Source organism: Hylobates moloch, unplaced genomic scaffold (genome assembly GCF_009828535.3).
Source record: "Hylobates moloch isolate HMO894 unplaced genomic scaffold, HMol_V3 SCAFFOLD_1, whole genome shotgun sequence".
Taxonomy (NCBI): domain Eukaryota; kingdom Metazoa; phylum Chordata; class Mammalia; order Primates; family Hylobatidae; genus Hylobates; species Hylobates moloch.
The window spans coordinates 211475337-211488959 of NW_026652276.1; the positions used below are offsets into that span (position 1 = coordinate 211475337).

General features: G+C 38.1%; 1 protein-coding gene across 2 annotated transcripts in view; it reads right to left on the reverse strand.

The window, feature by feature from the left end:
- COPG2 (COPI coat complex subunit gamma 2) overlaps positions 1–13623 on the reverse strand; it is a 164476-nt gene that overhangs the window by 104638 nt on the left and 46215 nt on the right. For both annotated transcript variants that reach the window (XM_032761744.2, XM_032761747.2), the window contains one exon: positions 1657–1732. In XM_032761744.2, coding sequence (XP_032617635.1) covers positions 1657–1732 — 76 coding nt within the window. The remainder of the gene's footprint in view (positions 1–1656; positions 1733–13623) is intronic.

A 13623-nucleotide genomic window follows, 5' to 3' on the forward strand; every position in this document is an offset into this window, starting at 1 on the left:
TTGAGCATGGCTATTCTCAATGAGCTGATGAGCAGGTGCTCACTGCCTGGCATATAATAGGAGCTCAGTAATTACGGAATGGATGCACTTCATCTATATCTTCATTATAGATGCTAAAGGGGAAGTTTAAGATTCTGATAGGCCACCCCAACATGTTTTTTGATCAGGTAGATTTTTCCTTTTTCCTCAAGTTATACTCTTAAATGGCTATATCATGTAGATATTAAATCCAATAAAATTTCATGTCAGGGAATTATATAATTGCAACAGCTAAGTTTTATCTATCACTTCTGAGCCTAGAAGTTAGGACTGTTCATTTATAAAAGAGATTAGCGATTGCTTTCTTGTGCCCTGTAGGAGTAGTGATGGTAGTAGCGGCTGAATGATCTGTATTTCACAATACTATTTGGTGACCAAGAGTGTACTGCATACAAAGAATGACACTGGGTGACCTTCAGTGCTGGCGCTTTCGTAGAGGTGGGACACCCTGACTAGGGAGGTGCTGAGCCACCTGTGGGCCAGCCAGCGGTTGTGGACTGCACTGTGGTGAGGAGGAACAATAAATTTCCCCCACTCCTTAGATCCCCCTTAGGAGATAATACTTGATATTGCTTTTAAGGATAGACAAAAAGACAAGCCTTTTCAAATTTTAAAATCATTAGGGATGAGTTGCCAAAAAATTTGGATAAGTTTTATCTGGAAGCCAGAAGACATTGTCTCCTCAAGGCTTTTTCTGGCTCTAGGATAAGCTATTGAGATAGAGGAATAGATGCCAGGCTGAGGAGTTTCATTTAGTATTTTAACAATAATAAAAAAGACATACAAAATCCAAACATTTCTTTTTACAATTCAGATATATATTTTTTTCCAAGTGCAAAATACTCTATGAACTGCATCATTTGCTGTTTATTGTTGATTGTGTAGGAGATGCTTACTATATTGGCAGCAGTGGAAGGCAGATATAAATACAGTATTTTGAGATTTCTTCTGCATTTTAACAAAAAGCCTCCCACATGGCGATGATTATTCTGAAACTTGAGTTCAGCTCACACAGAAGAATAAAGTTTTCAGTTTGTTCAAACTGCTACAAAAAAAAAAATTAGCCAGGTGTGGTGGTGGGTGCCTGAAATCCCAGCTACTCAGGAGGCTGAGGCAGGAGAATTACTTGAACCCGGGAGGCGGAGGTTGCAGCGAGCCAAGATCATGCCACTGCACTCCGGCCTGGGCGAAAGCACAAGACTCCGACTCAAAAAAGAAAAAGAAAAAAATGTGCTGTTGAATTCTTAAAGCTGCCCAATTTCTTGCCCTGGTGTCTACCTGTAAGCTTCACCTCAAATTCTGAGAGATTTGTGTCCTATAATAAAGCTTTTTAAGATAAATTTGAATGGGTTTTTGTTTCCTGCAAGCAATGTACCCTCACTACAACAGTTCAAGAGGGCAAATAAAGAGAGAAAATGGACTAACATAAATAAATTAAAGGAAAAAAATCTGAAGAAAAAAAAAAAAGCCTGGAGCCACAAAAGCCTTTCTGGTGATCATGTTTCTCTTACACTGAAAATTCACAAAGTCAGACTAGGAAATCCTACTAAATCTACATGGCCACCTGCAGATAAACATAGTGTTCCATTTGATAACTCAGTGAAACACAGAACTTACATCGGTGATTCTGCAGAGAGCTCTGATGGCCGGGCCTCGGTATACATCTTCTTTTCCAGTCATGTCTTTAGTCAGACTAAGAAAAATCAAATTGGTTAACATAAGATCAATTAAAATCTCTCCCGTGGAGTTCACCCCTAGCCAATTTCCAACTGTCCCATAATTATCTTAACGTAGCTACTAATTCAACAAATATTTATGGAGCATATTCTTTGTATATGTGCTAAGACTACTGCATAGAAGACTGTTCTAATTCAAGAATAAAGCAATGAGCAAAATTAGTAAAAAGCAAAAAGTCCTTTGCCTTCATGGAACTTACCATTCTAGGAGGAAGAAAGATAATCACGTAAACAAAACAACCCCTCCCCCATAATTTTAGATACTGATAATTGGCATAAAAAATAAACTAAGGACAATGCTATAAAGAGTCCTAGTCTGACATACCACCAAATCCTAAAATCCCATCAGACTAGACATAACTTTTTAAAATAAATTAATAAAAATAATTAACTCATGAGGTATCTCTCTTTGGCATGGCTTTCTAAAATTATCAATGGCTTCAGACCTTTCTGCTGAGCTTCAAAAACAGGCAGAGGTGTGAAGTGAGCTACAAAATTCCATGTTCATGCTTTAAAGAGGTTTTTAACCTTTTACCCTCCCTTCTTTAGCTCCCCATGCATTTATACTACCGCTATCAATCTCTCCACTTCCTCAACTCCTCTCACATAATCCAAAATGACCTACAACTTTGACTCTCTCCATTAGGAAACCAAGACGAAGAAGTTTTGACTGATAGTCCTTCGTTTCTTTTTCAATTAGAAAAGTAATTTGGCCAGGTGCGGTGGCTCATGTCTGTAATCCCAGTACTTTGGGAGGTCAAGGTGGGAGGATCACTTGAGCTCAGGAGTGCAAGACCAGCCTGGGAAACATGGCTAAACCCCGTCTCTACAGATAATACAAAAATTAGACTGGTGTGGTGGGGTGTGCCTGTAGTCTCAGCTACTTGGGAGGTTGAGGGGAGAGGACTGCTTGAACCCAGGAGGCAGAGGTTGCAGTGAGCTGAGATGGCACCACTGTACTCCAACCTGGGTGACACAGTGAGACCCTGTCTCAAAAAAAAAAAAAAAAGACATTTCTTTGGAAGTGTCCTGCACTTAAAAAATGTTGTAGCGTGGGCATTTTTCCCTGATGCACTCTTTCTGGCTCTGTCAGATGCAAGCTTGGTTTTCCGGATTTCCAAGAGGATCTATGAACTAGATTCTATTGTCAGCAATGGGGAGCCCTGAACAATACACTCATTCAGTAATTTAAGTGCCAAGGACTATGAATTTTCCTCTGAGCATAGCTTTAGTTGAAATCATAGGTTTTCATCATTAGATTTTAAAAATATTCTGTAATTTCAATTTTTACTTATATACTGGCCCAAAAGTTGAGGTTTTCTTTTTGTTTTTCCATTTTGACATATCTGGGTACTATCTGTTCATTTTCTTCTCAAAATAAATGTATCATTTGATTACATTGTAATGACAGAATAAGTCTCTACTATATTTCCACATTCTAGAATTAACAGGTTTTCAGGGGCTGAATGTTGAATAATTTGTAAGTGTTCCATGAATACTTGTAAAGGTGACTTTTCTATTATAAAGGTAAGGTTTTCATAAGTATTAATTAATCTGTATCAAGTATATTATTCATACCTTTTTTACCCTTAGGTTTTTCCTTCTTTTTAAAACAAGGGCTGATACTATTTTGTTTCTATTTACATTTTTTGTGATTTTTGGCTTATGTACTTTGGTGTTACATTAATAAATAATTCATGACAGTTCCTCCTCATTTTGGATAACGTACCTCATTCTTCTCTCATTCAAAACTTTTTGCATTTAATTCAATTTTCTAATTATTAATACCTTCACCCAAACTTCCTTTCAGTAGTGTTTGCCTTATATACTTTCACCCCTCCTTTTATATTCAAATTTTGCTTTGCCTTGTTTTATATACATCACAATATGTAGCATATAGTTAGTTGTATTTTATTTTTAAACTAATCTGTATTTCTTTTAATAGGCAATGTCTGGTGTTAATTCTGTCAATTTGTTTTGTGTTACATCTCTATTTTTAGTACTTTCTTTGTTTCCTATAAGGCAGTGTTATCCAATAGAACTTTTTTCAATGATGGAAAATGTTCCATCATTCAATATAGTAGCCACAAGCTAAATGTGTCTAATGAGCATTTGAAATATAGCTAGTGTGATTAATGAACTGAATTTTTAATTTTACAAAAGTTCAATTAATGTTCACTATAACAGCTGTATGTATCTAATGGCTATCTTATTGCACAATACAGATGTAAGAGTGTCTTTTGTTTTCCTAAGTGAATGTGTTTTCTCTCTGAAATATGGAAATTTACATTCTAGTTCTTTTTGTCGCTGCCATAAAACTCTAGATAAAAGTTAAGCTATGAAAGCAGAAAAATTAACGCAATAAACTTTCTCCTCTCTCATCTGCCCTCCCGTGTACCTCTAAATTTTTGTTAGTATTATTCTTTTTGTATTATCATGGATTATAACATTTATATTCTTTAATCATAATTTCTATAGTAGTTTAACCCTACTTCTATAATTGAATAAATTCAGTGCTCACTGGTAATTCATTTCCTGTAGCCCCTCTATTACAGAATTCACTCTTTTGATTTAATATAACTTCAATGCTTAATTTTATTTTTCAAGAAAAGCTCACAGGTGTTATGGTCCCTGAATTCTTTCCAGCGTGGAAGTCTGCTTGTTGTCCCTGTACTTGAATGACAATTCGCTTAGCTGTATTATTCTTGTATCACATGTTCTGTTTCTTAAAACTTTGCAGACACTATCGCCATTCTTTTCTGACACTGAAAACTGCCATGAATGGCTAAAGTAGGACTTAGTTTTTCTCACTTTTAAATGACTAGCTTTTTCTGCCAGAAGTCTTAAAAATTACTTGTTTCTCTCCACAGTACAAGTTAACCAAGATGCATGTTGGTGTCAGTCATTCTGTTACAATTTTTATTGGAATACAGTATGCTATTTTAATATGTAGATTTGTTTTAAAATGTAGCTATGTTTTTAAAAGTTCTCTTTTTAAATGTTTTATCTATAAATAGTTACTACTTCAGCAATGTCAAAAGTTTTGCCCTCTCATCTCTATTAAATTGCTTAAATTTTTTTCTTTTAGTTCAGCATTTCAATGAGTGTCTGTTAAGTGTCAGATACTGTTCCAGACACTTAGGATACTTTGGCAAGCAAAAGACACAAAGACTCCTGCCCTCAACAAGCATACATTCTGACAGGGAACAATCTAGTAAATATTTCAGGCTTTGCAGGCTATATGACTACCCCACAACCACTTGATTTGGTTGCTGTAACATAAAAGCAGCCATACACAATACATACACAACCCTCTGGCCCATAGAGTGCAGCTGGGTGCCACAGGGATTATTCCCAACCCTTGAAACCTAAAAGTTTGCCTGATTAAATGTAAAAATTGTCTGGTGCTAGTGACTCTTTTCTTTCCTCTCATTGTCTCCCTTTCTGAATGGGAATGTATATAATTGTTATTCTTTGCCTGTCCCACCGCAGTATTTTAGCAGCACATAACTTGTTTGCTAGTTTCACAGGTCCATAGATAAAGAGGAATTCTGTCTTGGGATGAATCATACCCAGAAACTCACCTATACTGGAGTTAGATGATTAGATGATGAGATTTGGGACTTTTGAGTTATAATATTTAATGAGATTTTAGACCTGAGTTAATGCAACAGGTTTAGATTTTGGAAGATTTTTACAATATGGTGAATGTGTTTTGCATGTAGGATGGATGTAAATCTTTAGGGACCAGACGGAAGCATGTGGTAAGCTAAATAGCAGCCCCCAAAGACATCAAAGTCCTACTCCCTAGATCCTTAAATGCACCTTATATGGCAAAAGGTACTTTGCAGATGTGATTAAGTTAAAGACACTGAGATGGGGAAATGATGCTGAATTATTTGGATGAGTCCTAAATGTAATCACAAGTGTCCCCATAAGAGCAAGGCAGAGGGAGATTTGACACAGGAAGCATATGTGACAACAAATCAAGAGACTGGAATGATGGGAAGAGGGAGTTAGGATTCGAGGAACGCAGGTAGCATATGTGACAACGCATCAAGAGACTGGAATGATGGGAAGCGGGAGTTAGGATTCAAGGAATGCAGACAGCCTCAAGAAGCTAGAAAAGGCAAGAAAACAGACTTTGCCCTAGAGCCTGCAGAAGGAACCTGCTCTGCCTATACTTCTGACATCAAACCGGTGAAACTGATTTTAGACTTCTAGTCTCCAGAACTGTAAAAGAATTTGTGTTGTTTTAAGCCACCAGATTTGTTAAGTTACTAAGTTTGTGGTAACTTGTTCCAGCAGCCATGGGAAATCAATGCACAGGAATGGCACATTTATTCTGTAAATATTTTAGACTTTACAGGTTATACAATCTCTTCACAACTACTCAATTCTGTAGCTGCAGCACAAAGGCAGTTATACACAATACATTAAGAAATAGTGTGGCTGTGTTCCAACAAAACTTTATTTACAGATGGGCACGGTGCTCACTCCTGTAATTTGGGAGGCCAAGGCAGGCAGATCACTTGAGGTCAGGGGTTCAAGACCAGCCTGACCAACGTGGTGAAACCTCGTCTCTACTAAAAATATAAAAAACTGGCCAGATGCGGTGGCTCACACCTGTAATCCCAGCACTTTGGGAGGCCGAAGCGGGTGGATCCCAAGGTCAGGAGTTCGCGACCAGCCTGGCCAACATAGTGAAACCCCGTCTCTACTAAAAATACAAAAAATTAGCTGGGTGTGGCAGCGCACGCCTGTAATCCCAGCTACTCGGGAGGCTGAGGTAGGAGAATCACTGGAACTCAGGAGATGGAGGTTGCAGTGAGACAAGATCATGCCACTGTACTCCACCCTGGGAGACAGTGAGACTCCATCTCAAAAAAACAAACAAACAAAAAAAACTTTATTTACATGGTTTTGGCCATGTACCATAGCTTGTTAACCCATGTTCTATACCTCTGTCATAGCTTTGGCTGTCCTGACAGCAAAGGCTTGCATAAAGTTAGTTTATTTAGGAAGGTGTTCAGAGGGAGAAGTGAATGACAGGGAAATGAACGGGGAAGGAGGTAAAAACAATATAAAGACCTTTCCTTGAGTAGGTCACTGATGCTGGCAACTGGTTATTTAATGAGCAATCTTCTGAGGAGCCTTATGAAATACATCTCAGAACCACTAACTGTTAGCCCCTGGCTGAATGTTAACCCCAGAGTATTAATTCCCCCATACTTCTGGGGAGTATACATGTGAGCTGCAAGTGAATCTGAGTAGGCAAAAAACACTCAGTGCATACTTGAAGTAAGGCAGTAACAATGCCAGTGAGCTGAGCCCCAAAAGAATTGCTCATGATGCCACAGCTGGAATCAAAGATAAGGCCTGAGACCATGTGAAGTGGCTCAAAAGAGGTGTCCAATACAGTCTACCCTTTCCATCCCTCAAATTTGTTCATGTCCTCCATTAAGTCTAATCTATCATGGAGGCTTCAAGATGGTAGCAATCACTATTTCTAAAAAAGACTAAATAAAGGAAGGTGAGTGGAACGTGGTTCAATCCTTGCTGCTACAACTAATTCCAAGGCCATAATTGATATTCATCATCTCCTTCCTAAAACCACCCGTTCTACATTTCCCTCCCCACTGGCCAGCACTTCATCTAGTTTTGGCTACTTCTACAACAGTTGACTCAAACCTTTATCCCAAAGGATGTAAGCCCCGTGTTGGGTGCACCCTGATTGAACCACTGATTATTCTTTATCCCTACCACCACTGTCAGAGGCAAGAAAGCACCAAAATATACTCATGTGAATACCATGAATTCTAGACAGAGTCCTTTCTGCCACCATTATACAGAAATGATCCTAGCTCCTGATAGGAATCAAGGTCAATGACCTCTATGAGTACGGTAGCACTTTCCTTACCTTCACTAGAATGAAGAATCCAAAGTGACCTAATAGTGATCATCATTCCAAATATGCAAACTGGCTCAGTCTGTGGCCCTGACTTCTCTGACATGGGAGTGTCAGCTGCCTGTGGTTGCCAACGTGTCACTCAGACATATATAATCCTGAAGTGTGGGGTATTTCTGTGCTAAAGATAATCCTCAACCAACAGGAATCAAGAGCCAATGAGTTAAATCCCTCTGTCTTTTCACACCTGAAAAACACTGGCCCCAAGAACCAGGGTCTCTAATTCACATTTGGGGTACAGAGGGGATGCTGTCTTAGTCTATTCCATGGGTCTAATTCTGTACTTTCCATCTGTATCAGATTGTATCTGAAAAACGTAGATCAGTCTGACCGAGGTGACCACATTATAGTCACCATGCAATTTTATTCCACAGTCTGTTAGTCTGTTCATGTGCCAGTACCATGCTGTTTTAACTGTACACGCCTTAGATTTACTGACTAGTAGAGCTAGCTTCCTCTCCCCTCTACCCCATCCCTCATGGTTTTCCTTTTTCAGTGATTTCCCAGCTATTCTTACATTGTATTTTCCACGTGAACTTTAGTACCAACCTGCCTAACTCCATAATATGGTCTGTTGGTATTTTCATTGGGATTCCATTGAATTTATAAATTAGTTTAGGGAGGAATAAAATTTTTATAACATTGAGTTGGCCTATTAAAAAACAGGCAATAACTCTGGGCATGGTGGTGCATGCTTACAGCCCCAGCTACTCAGAAGGCTGAGGTGGGAGGATTGCTTGAGCCAGGAGTTTGAGGACAGCCTGGGCAACATAATGAGACCTTGTCTCAAGGAAAAAAATTGAAAAACAAATTTTTTTTTTTTTTTTTTTTTTTTTTTTTTTTCAAAAAACAAGGTATCTTTACATTTGTTTAAGTATACTTTGAGTCAGGAGTATCTTAGTCTATTTGGGCTGCTATAACAAAATATTACAGACTAGGTTTCATATAAACAATAAACATTTATTTTTCACAATTCTGGAGTCTAGGAAGTCCCAGATCAAGATACTGGCAAATCTGGTGACTGGCAAGGTCCTGTTTCCTGGTTCAGATGGCATCTCTTTTAGCTGTGTCTTCACACGGTAGAAGAGACTAGCTAGCTCTCTGCAGTCTTTTCATAAGGGCACTAATTCCAATCCCAAGGGCTCCATTCTCATAATCTAATCACCCCCCAAAGGCCCCACTTCCCAACACCATGAACTTGGAGGTTAGGAATTCAAAATATATACTTGGGGGGACACATTCAGACAAGAGTAAGGGGCTTAATATTTTTTCTAAGTTTTGTACATTTATTGTCAAATGTATTCCTAAGTATTTAATCTTTTTGGTTGTGTTGTAAATGGCGTTCTGTCTATCTACTATTATGTCCTCTATGTGCTGTTTCTATGAAGACTATTGCTTTTTACTTTTTTATTTCAATAGTTTTTGGGGTACAGGTGGTTTTTGGTTACATAGATAAGTTCTTTAGTGGTGATTTCTGAGATTTTAGTGCACCCATCACCCAAGCAGTGTACACTGTACCCAATATGTAGTCTTTTATCCCTCACCCCCTCCTAACCTTCCCCTCTTCCAAGCCCCAAAGTCCATCATGTCATTCTTTTGCCTTTGTGTCCTTGTAGCTTAGCTCCCACTTAAAAGTTAAAACATATGATACTTAGTTTTCCATTCAAGTTACTTGACTTAGAATAATGGCCTCTAGTTCCAACCAAGTTGCTGGAAAAGACATTCTTTTGTTCCTTTTTATGGCTGTATTCCATGGTGTATATACACACCACATTTTCTTTATCCACTTGTTGACTGATGGGCATTTAGGTTGGTTCCACATCTTTGCAATTGTGAACTGTGCAGCCATAAACATGCATGTGCATGTGTCTTTTTCATATAATGACTTCTTTTCCTTCGAGTAGATACCCAGTAGTGGGATTGCTGGCTTGAATGGCAGTTCTACTTTTAATTCTTTAAAGAATCTCTATACTGTTTTCCATAGTGGTTGTACTAATTTACATTCCCATCAGCAGTGTAACAATGTTCCCTTTTTATCACATCTATGCCAACATCTATTGTTTTTTGACTTTTTAATTACGGCCATTCTGGCAGAAATAAAGTGGTATCTCACTGTGGTTTTAATTTGCTTTTCCCAGATGATTAGTGATGTTGGGCATTTTTTCATATGTTTTTTGGCTGTCTGTATACCTTCTTTTGAGAAATAAGACTATTGATTATTATATATGAATTTTATATCCTGCTGTCCTACTAAATTATTGAGTTTATCACTGATTATCTGGGGTTCCTAGGTATTCAGTCACATCATCTAAAAACAGACAGCTTTACTTCTTTGTTAACTCATTCTTACGTTTCAACTTGGTTTCTCTTGTCTAACTGCATTGCTAAATACCTCCAGTACAATGTTGAATAGCAGTGAAGATAGTGAACATCCTTGCTGTGGTTCCTGATCTTAGTGGAAATGCCTCTAGTGTTTCCCCATTTAAAAAAAAAAAAAGGGTCATTTTTGACAAGCTGTATTTGCCTAAAAAATTATCCATTAAATCTAGGTTTCAAATTTATTTCAAAGATTACAAATTTGTCTTCTGATTTTTACATTTCTTCTGTTTCTCCCTTGTCATTTATTTTGCATATTTATGCTTTCTCCTTTTTTTTTCACCAACTTAGGTCTTGGGTTTATTTATATTGTGAATTTTTTCAAAAATAGGATTTTGATTTAATAATTAGATATGTTTTTCTATTTTTTCCTCATTAATTTCTGTTTTTAACTATACTAATTCCTATCATGTGCTTTCTTTTGAATTACTTTGCTGTTCTTTACCTAGTTTTTTTGAGCTAAGAATTTAATTCATTTTTTGTTCCTTTCTTTTCACTGATAAAAGGTATTTACTGCTATGAGTTTTTCTTTGATCACTGCTTTAATTCACCATATAGATTAATTTATTTTTAATTGACACATAATTGTATACACTGATGGGGTACCCAATGATGTTTTGATATATACAATGCATAGTTATCACATCAGGGTAATTAGCACATCCATCTCCTCAAACATTTATCATTTCTTTTACTGGGAACATTCAAAATCCTCTCTGAGCTATTTGAAAATACATAATAAATAATTGTTAACTACAGTCATCTTGCAGTGCTATATAGTCTATAGATTCTGATATGTAGTTATGTAGTGATTTGCCTTTTTTCCCCCAAATTCAGCATGACCATAAATCACAAATGACATCTCCAACCAGAAACATTCCAACCGTAAAATAAACCCCTCCCTGACCAGAGACATGCCAGCCCAGAGACAACCTCCTGTCTGGCTGGAGAGATGTCAGCCTCCCGAGTAGCTGGCATTACAGGTGCCTGCCACCACACTCGGCTAATTTTTTTTTTTTTTTTTGTATTTTTAGTAGAGACGGGGTTTCACTTTGTTAGCCAGGCTGGTCTCGAACGCCTGACCTCATGATCCACCCAACTCGGCCTCCCAAAGTGCTGGGATTACAGGCGTGAGCCACCATGCCTGGCTAATAAATACTTAGTCTGTAAGGGATAGCGCTCCCGAACAAAATCGGCCAGAAGCCCCTCTCATGTTTATTCTCCAAAATAAACCTGTCTTTGACTGTTGAGCTGTTTTTCATGTTTCTTTCCTCTTTCTTTAACTCTTACACTTAGACCTTGAAGGACCCTAAGTATCCACCTTTCCTTCCTTTTTCCCGTTGATACCTGATTGCCAAAAGGCACTTCTTTTTTCCTTTTTGCCTTTTTTCTCCTAGAGAAGCGTATGTCTGGAACACTGTCCCTTTATGTTGTGCTGGTCCTTTTAAATTACACTTGCCGTTTTATGTTGAGTATTTCTCTTTAAAATGTATGTCTAGCCTCTGAGACAGGGTCGCTCTGTTGCCAAGGCTGGAGTGCAGTAGCACGATACTGGCTCATGGCAACCTCCACCTCTCAGGCTCAAGCAATTCTCTCATCTCAGCCTCCTGAGTAGCTGGGACCACAAGCATGCCCACCATGCCCACGTAATTTACGTATTTTCCTTGTTTGGTAGAGATGGGGTTTCACCATGTTGCCCAGGCTTTTCTACTGTGCTTAAATCTTTAAATCAAGTACACTTTAAAATCCGTTTCCTATAGTAAATGCTCTTATCTGTCCCACTAACTTTTTAGTATTTTCTGAATTACAACTGTGGAATCCTAATCAGGGAAAAGAAGTCAGGCTGGCAGGACTAAGGAAAAGCAAAAAGAGAACGCAGATAAGCTGTAAGTCGGCCTTTCTTCATGGTCTAGGACACATAGCCCTCCTGCACAAATAATTCACAATCTTCCTATGCCCAACTTATCACTAGACCATCAGCTAATAGAAAAATGCAAGTTAGCTAACTGCAACCTTGGCATTATCAGTACTGCACAAAGCCCTCTTCAGCATAGCAAGAGCACCATCCTATAAAATCCCCGGCAAGCCTTTGTCTCCCTGAAGTCAGCTCCGCTCCTGCTGACTGGGCCACTGCACCCTAGCAACATGTTTCCACTTTTTAAAAGAATCTGTTTTTCTTTACCTACACCCGTCTTGGTCAATTCTTTTTTTTTTGGAGACGGAGTCTCGCTCTGTCACCCAGGCTGGAGTGCAGTGGCGCGATCTCGGCTCACTGCAAGCTCTGCCTCCCGGGTTCACGCCATTCTCCTGCCTCAGCCTCTCCAAGTAGCTGGGACTACAGGCGCCGGTCAATTCTTTTTGCTGTCTTCATGACACCAGACCCAGATAGTCACTACCCACAGCAACAACTTTAATCTTTCTAGTTGTTGTTCCTGCCTGGTGGTTGCTAACCTCTCTCTTCTATCTATCTACAACTTTAGCGGTTGGCCACTGCTTGCCCCAAAGACTTTGGGGGTGCAGGGAGGGGGTGCGGTTCAGGGGAGGGACAAGGAATTACCATACTGGCATTTGTCAGTTTTTCTTTTTACTCAAAGTGATTTTGTACTTTTGAGTATTCTCTGAATTGAAATAACTCTGAGGGTGTAGTTTTACCAAGAACAACTGTAGTTGTAAAATTGTTTCTTATCATTTAGGGAGATTTTGAGTCATCGATTAGTATACAGCCTTCATTGTCTTCAACTAACTAGAAGTCCATATATGTCATTCAGCTGGTGTGTTTAGACAATCCATTATTAATATAATTACTGATTATGACTGGATTGAAATCTGTGGTCTTGCTGGTTTATTTTTTGTTGTTGTTGTTGTTGTTGTTTTGCAGGAGACTACAGTTTTATTATTACTCAAATCAGTCTGTGGTCTTGCTAGTTTTATATTTGTTCCATCTAGTCTTCGTTTCTCTGCCCACCTCCTCTACCTCTGCTCCCTTTCTGCCTGAGTTTGGGTTAACTGAACACTTTTTTCTTTTAATAACTTTGGTACCAACTATTTTTATTATTCCATTTTACTTCCTTTACTAGTTTATTGTTTATACTTCTTTAAATTTTTTTTAGTTGTTGCCCCAGGGTTTATAATTTATATCTTTACTTAATAACTAACAGAATATCACTTCGTGGCTAGAATAAGAACCTCACAAGAGTACATTCCCAATACTTTCCTTCTATTCTTTGTGCAATTGTTCTAATATATTTTACTTTTATATATGCTTTAAACACATTACACTGCTATTTTTTGTTTTAGGCATACAGCTATTGTCCAGAATAATTTTTCAAAAAGAAAAAAGTGAATGTGATTTTGCCTTGGCTTGTTTCCAGTGTTCTTTTTGTGTAGCTCCAAGTTTCTGCTTGGTATCATATTCCTTTTACCTGAAGAATATCCTTTAACATTTCTTGCAGAGTAAGACAGCTACCAATAAATTATAAGTTTTTGTTACGTAAGAAAGTCTTT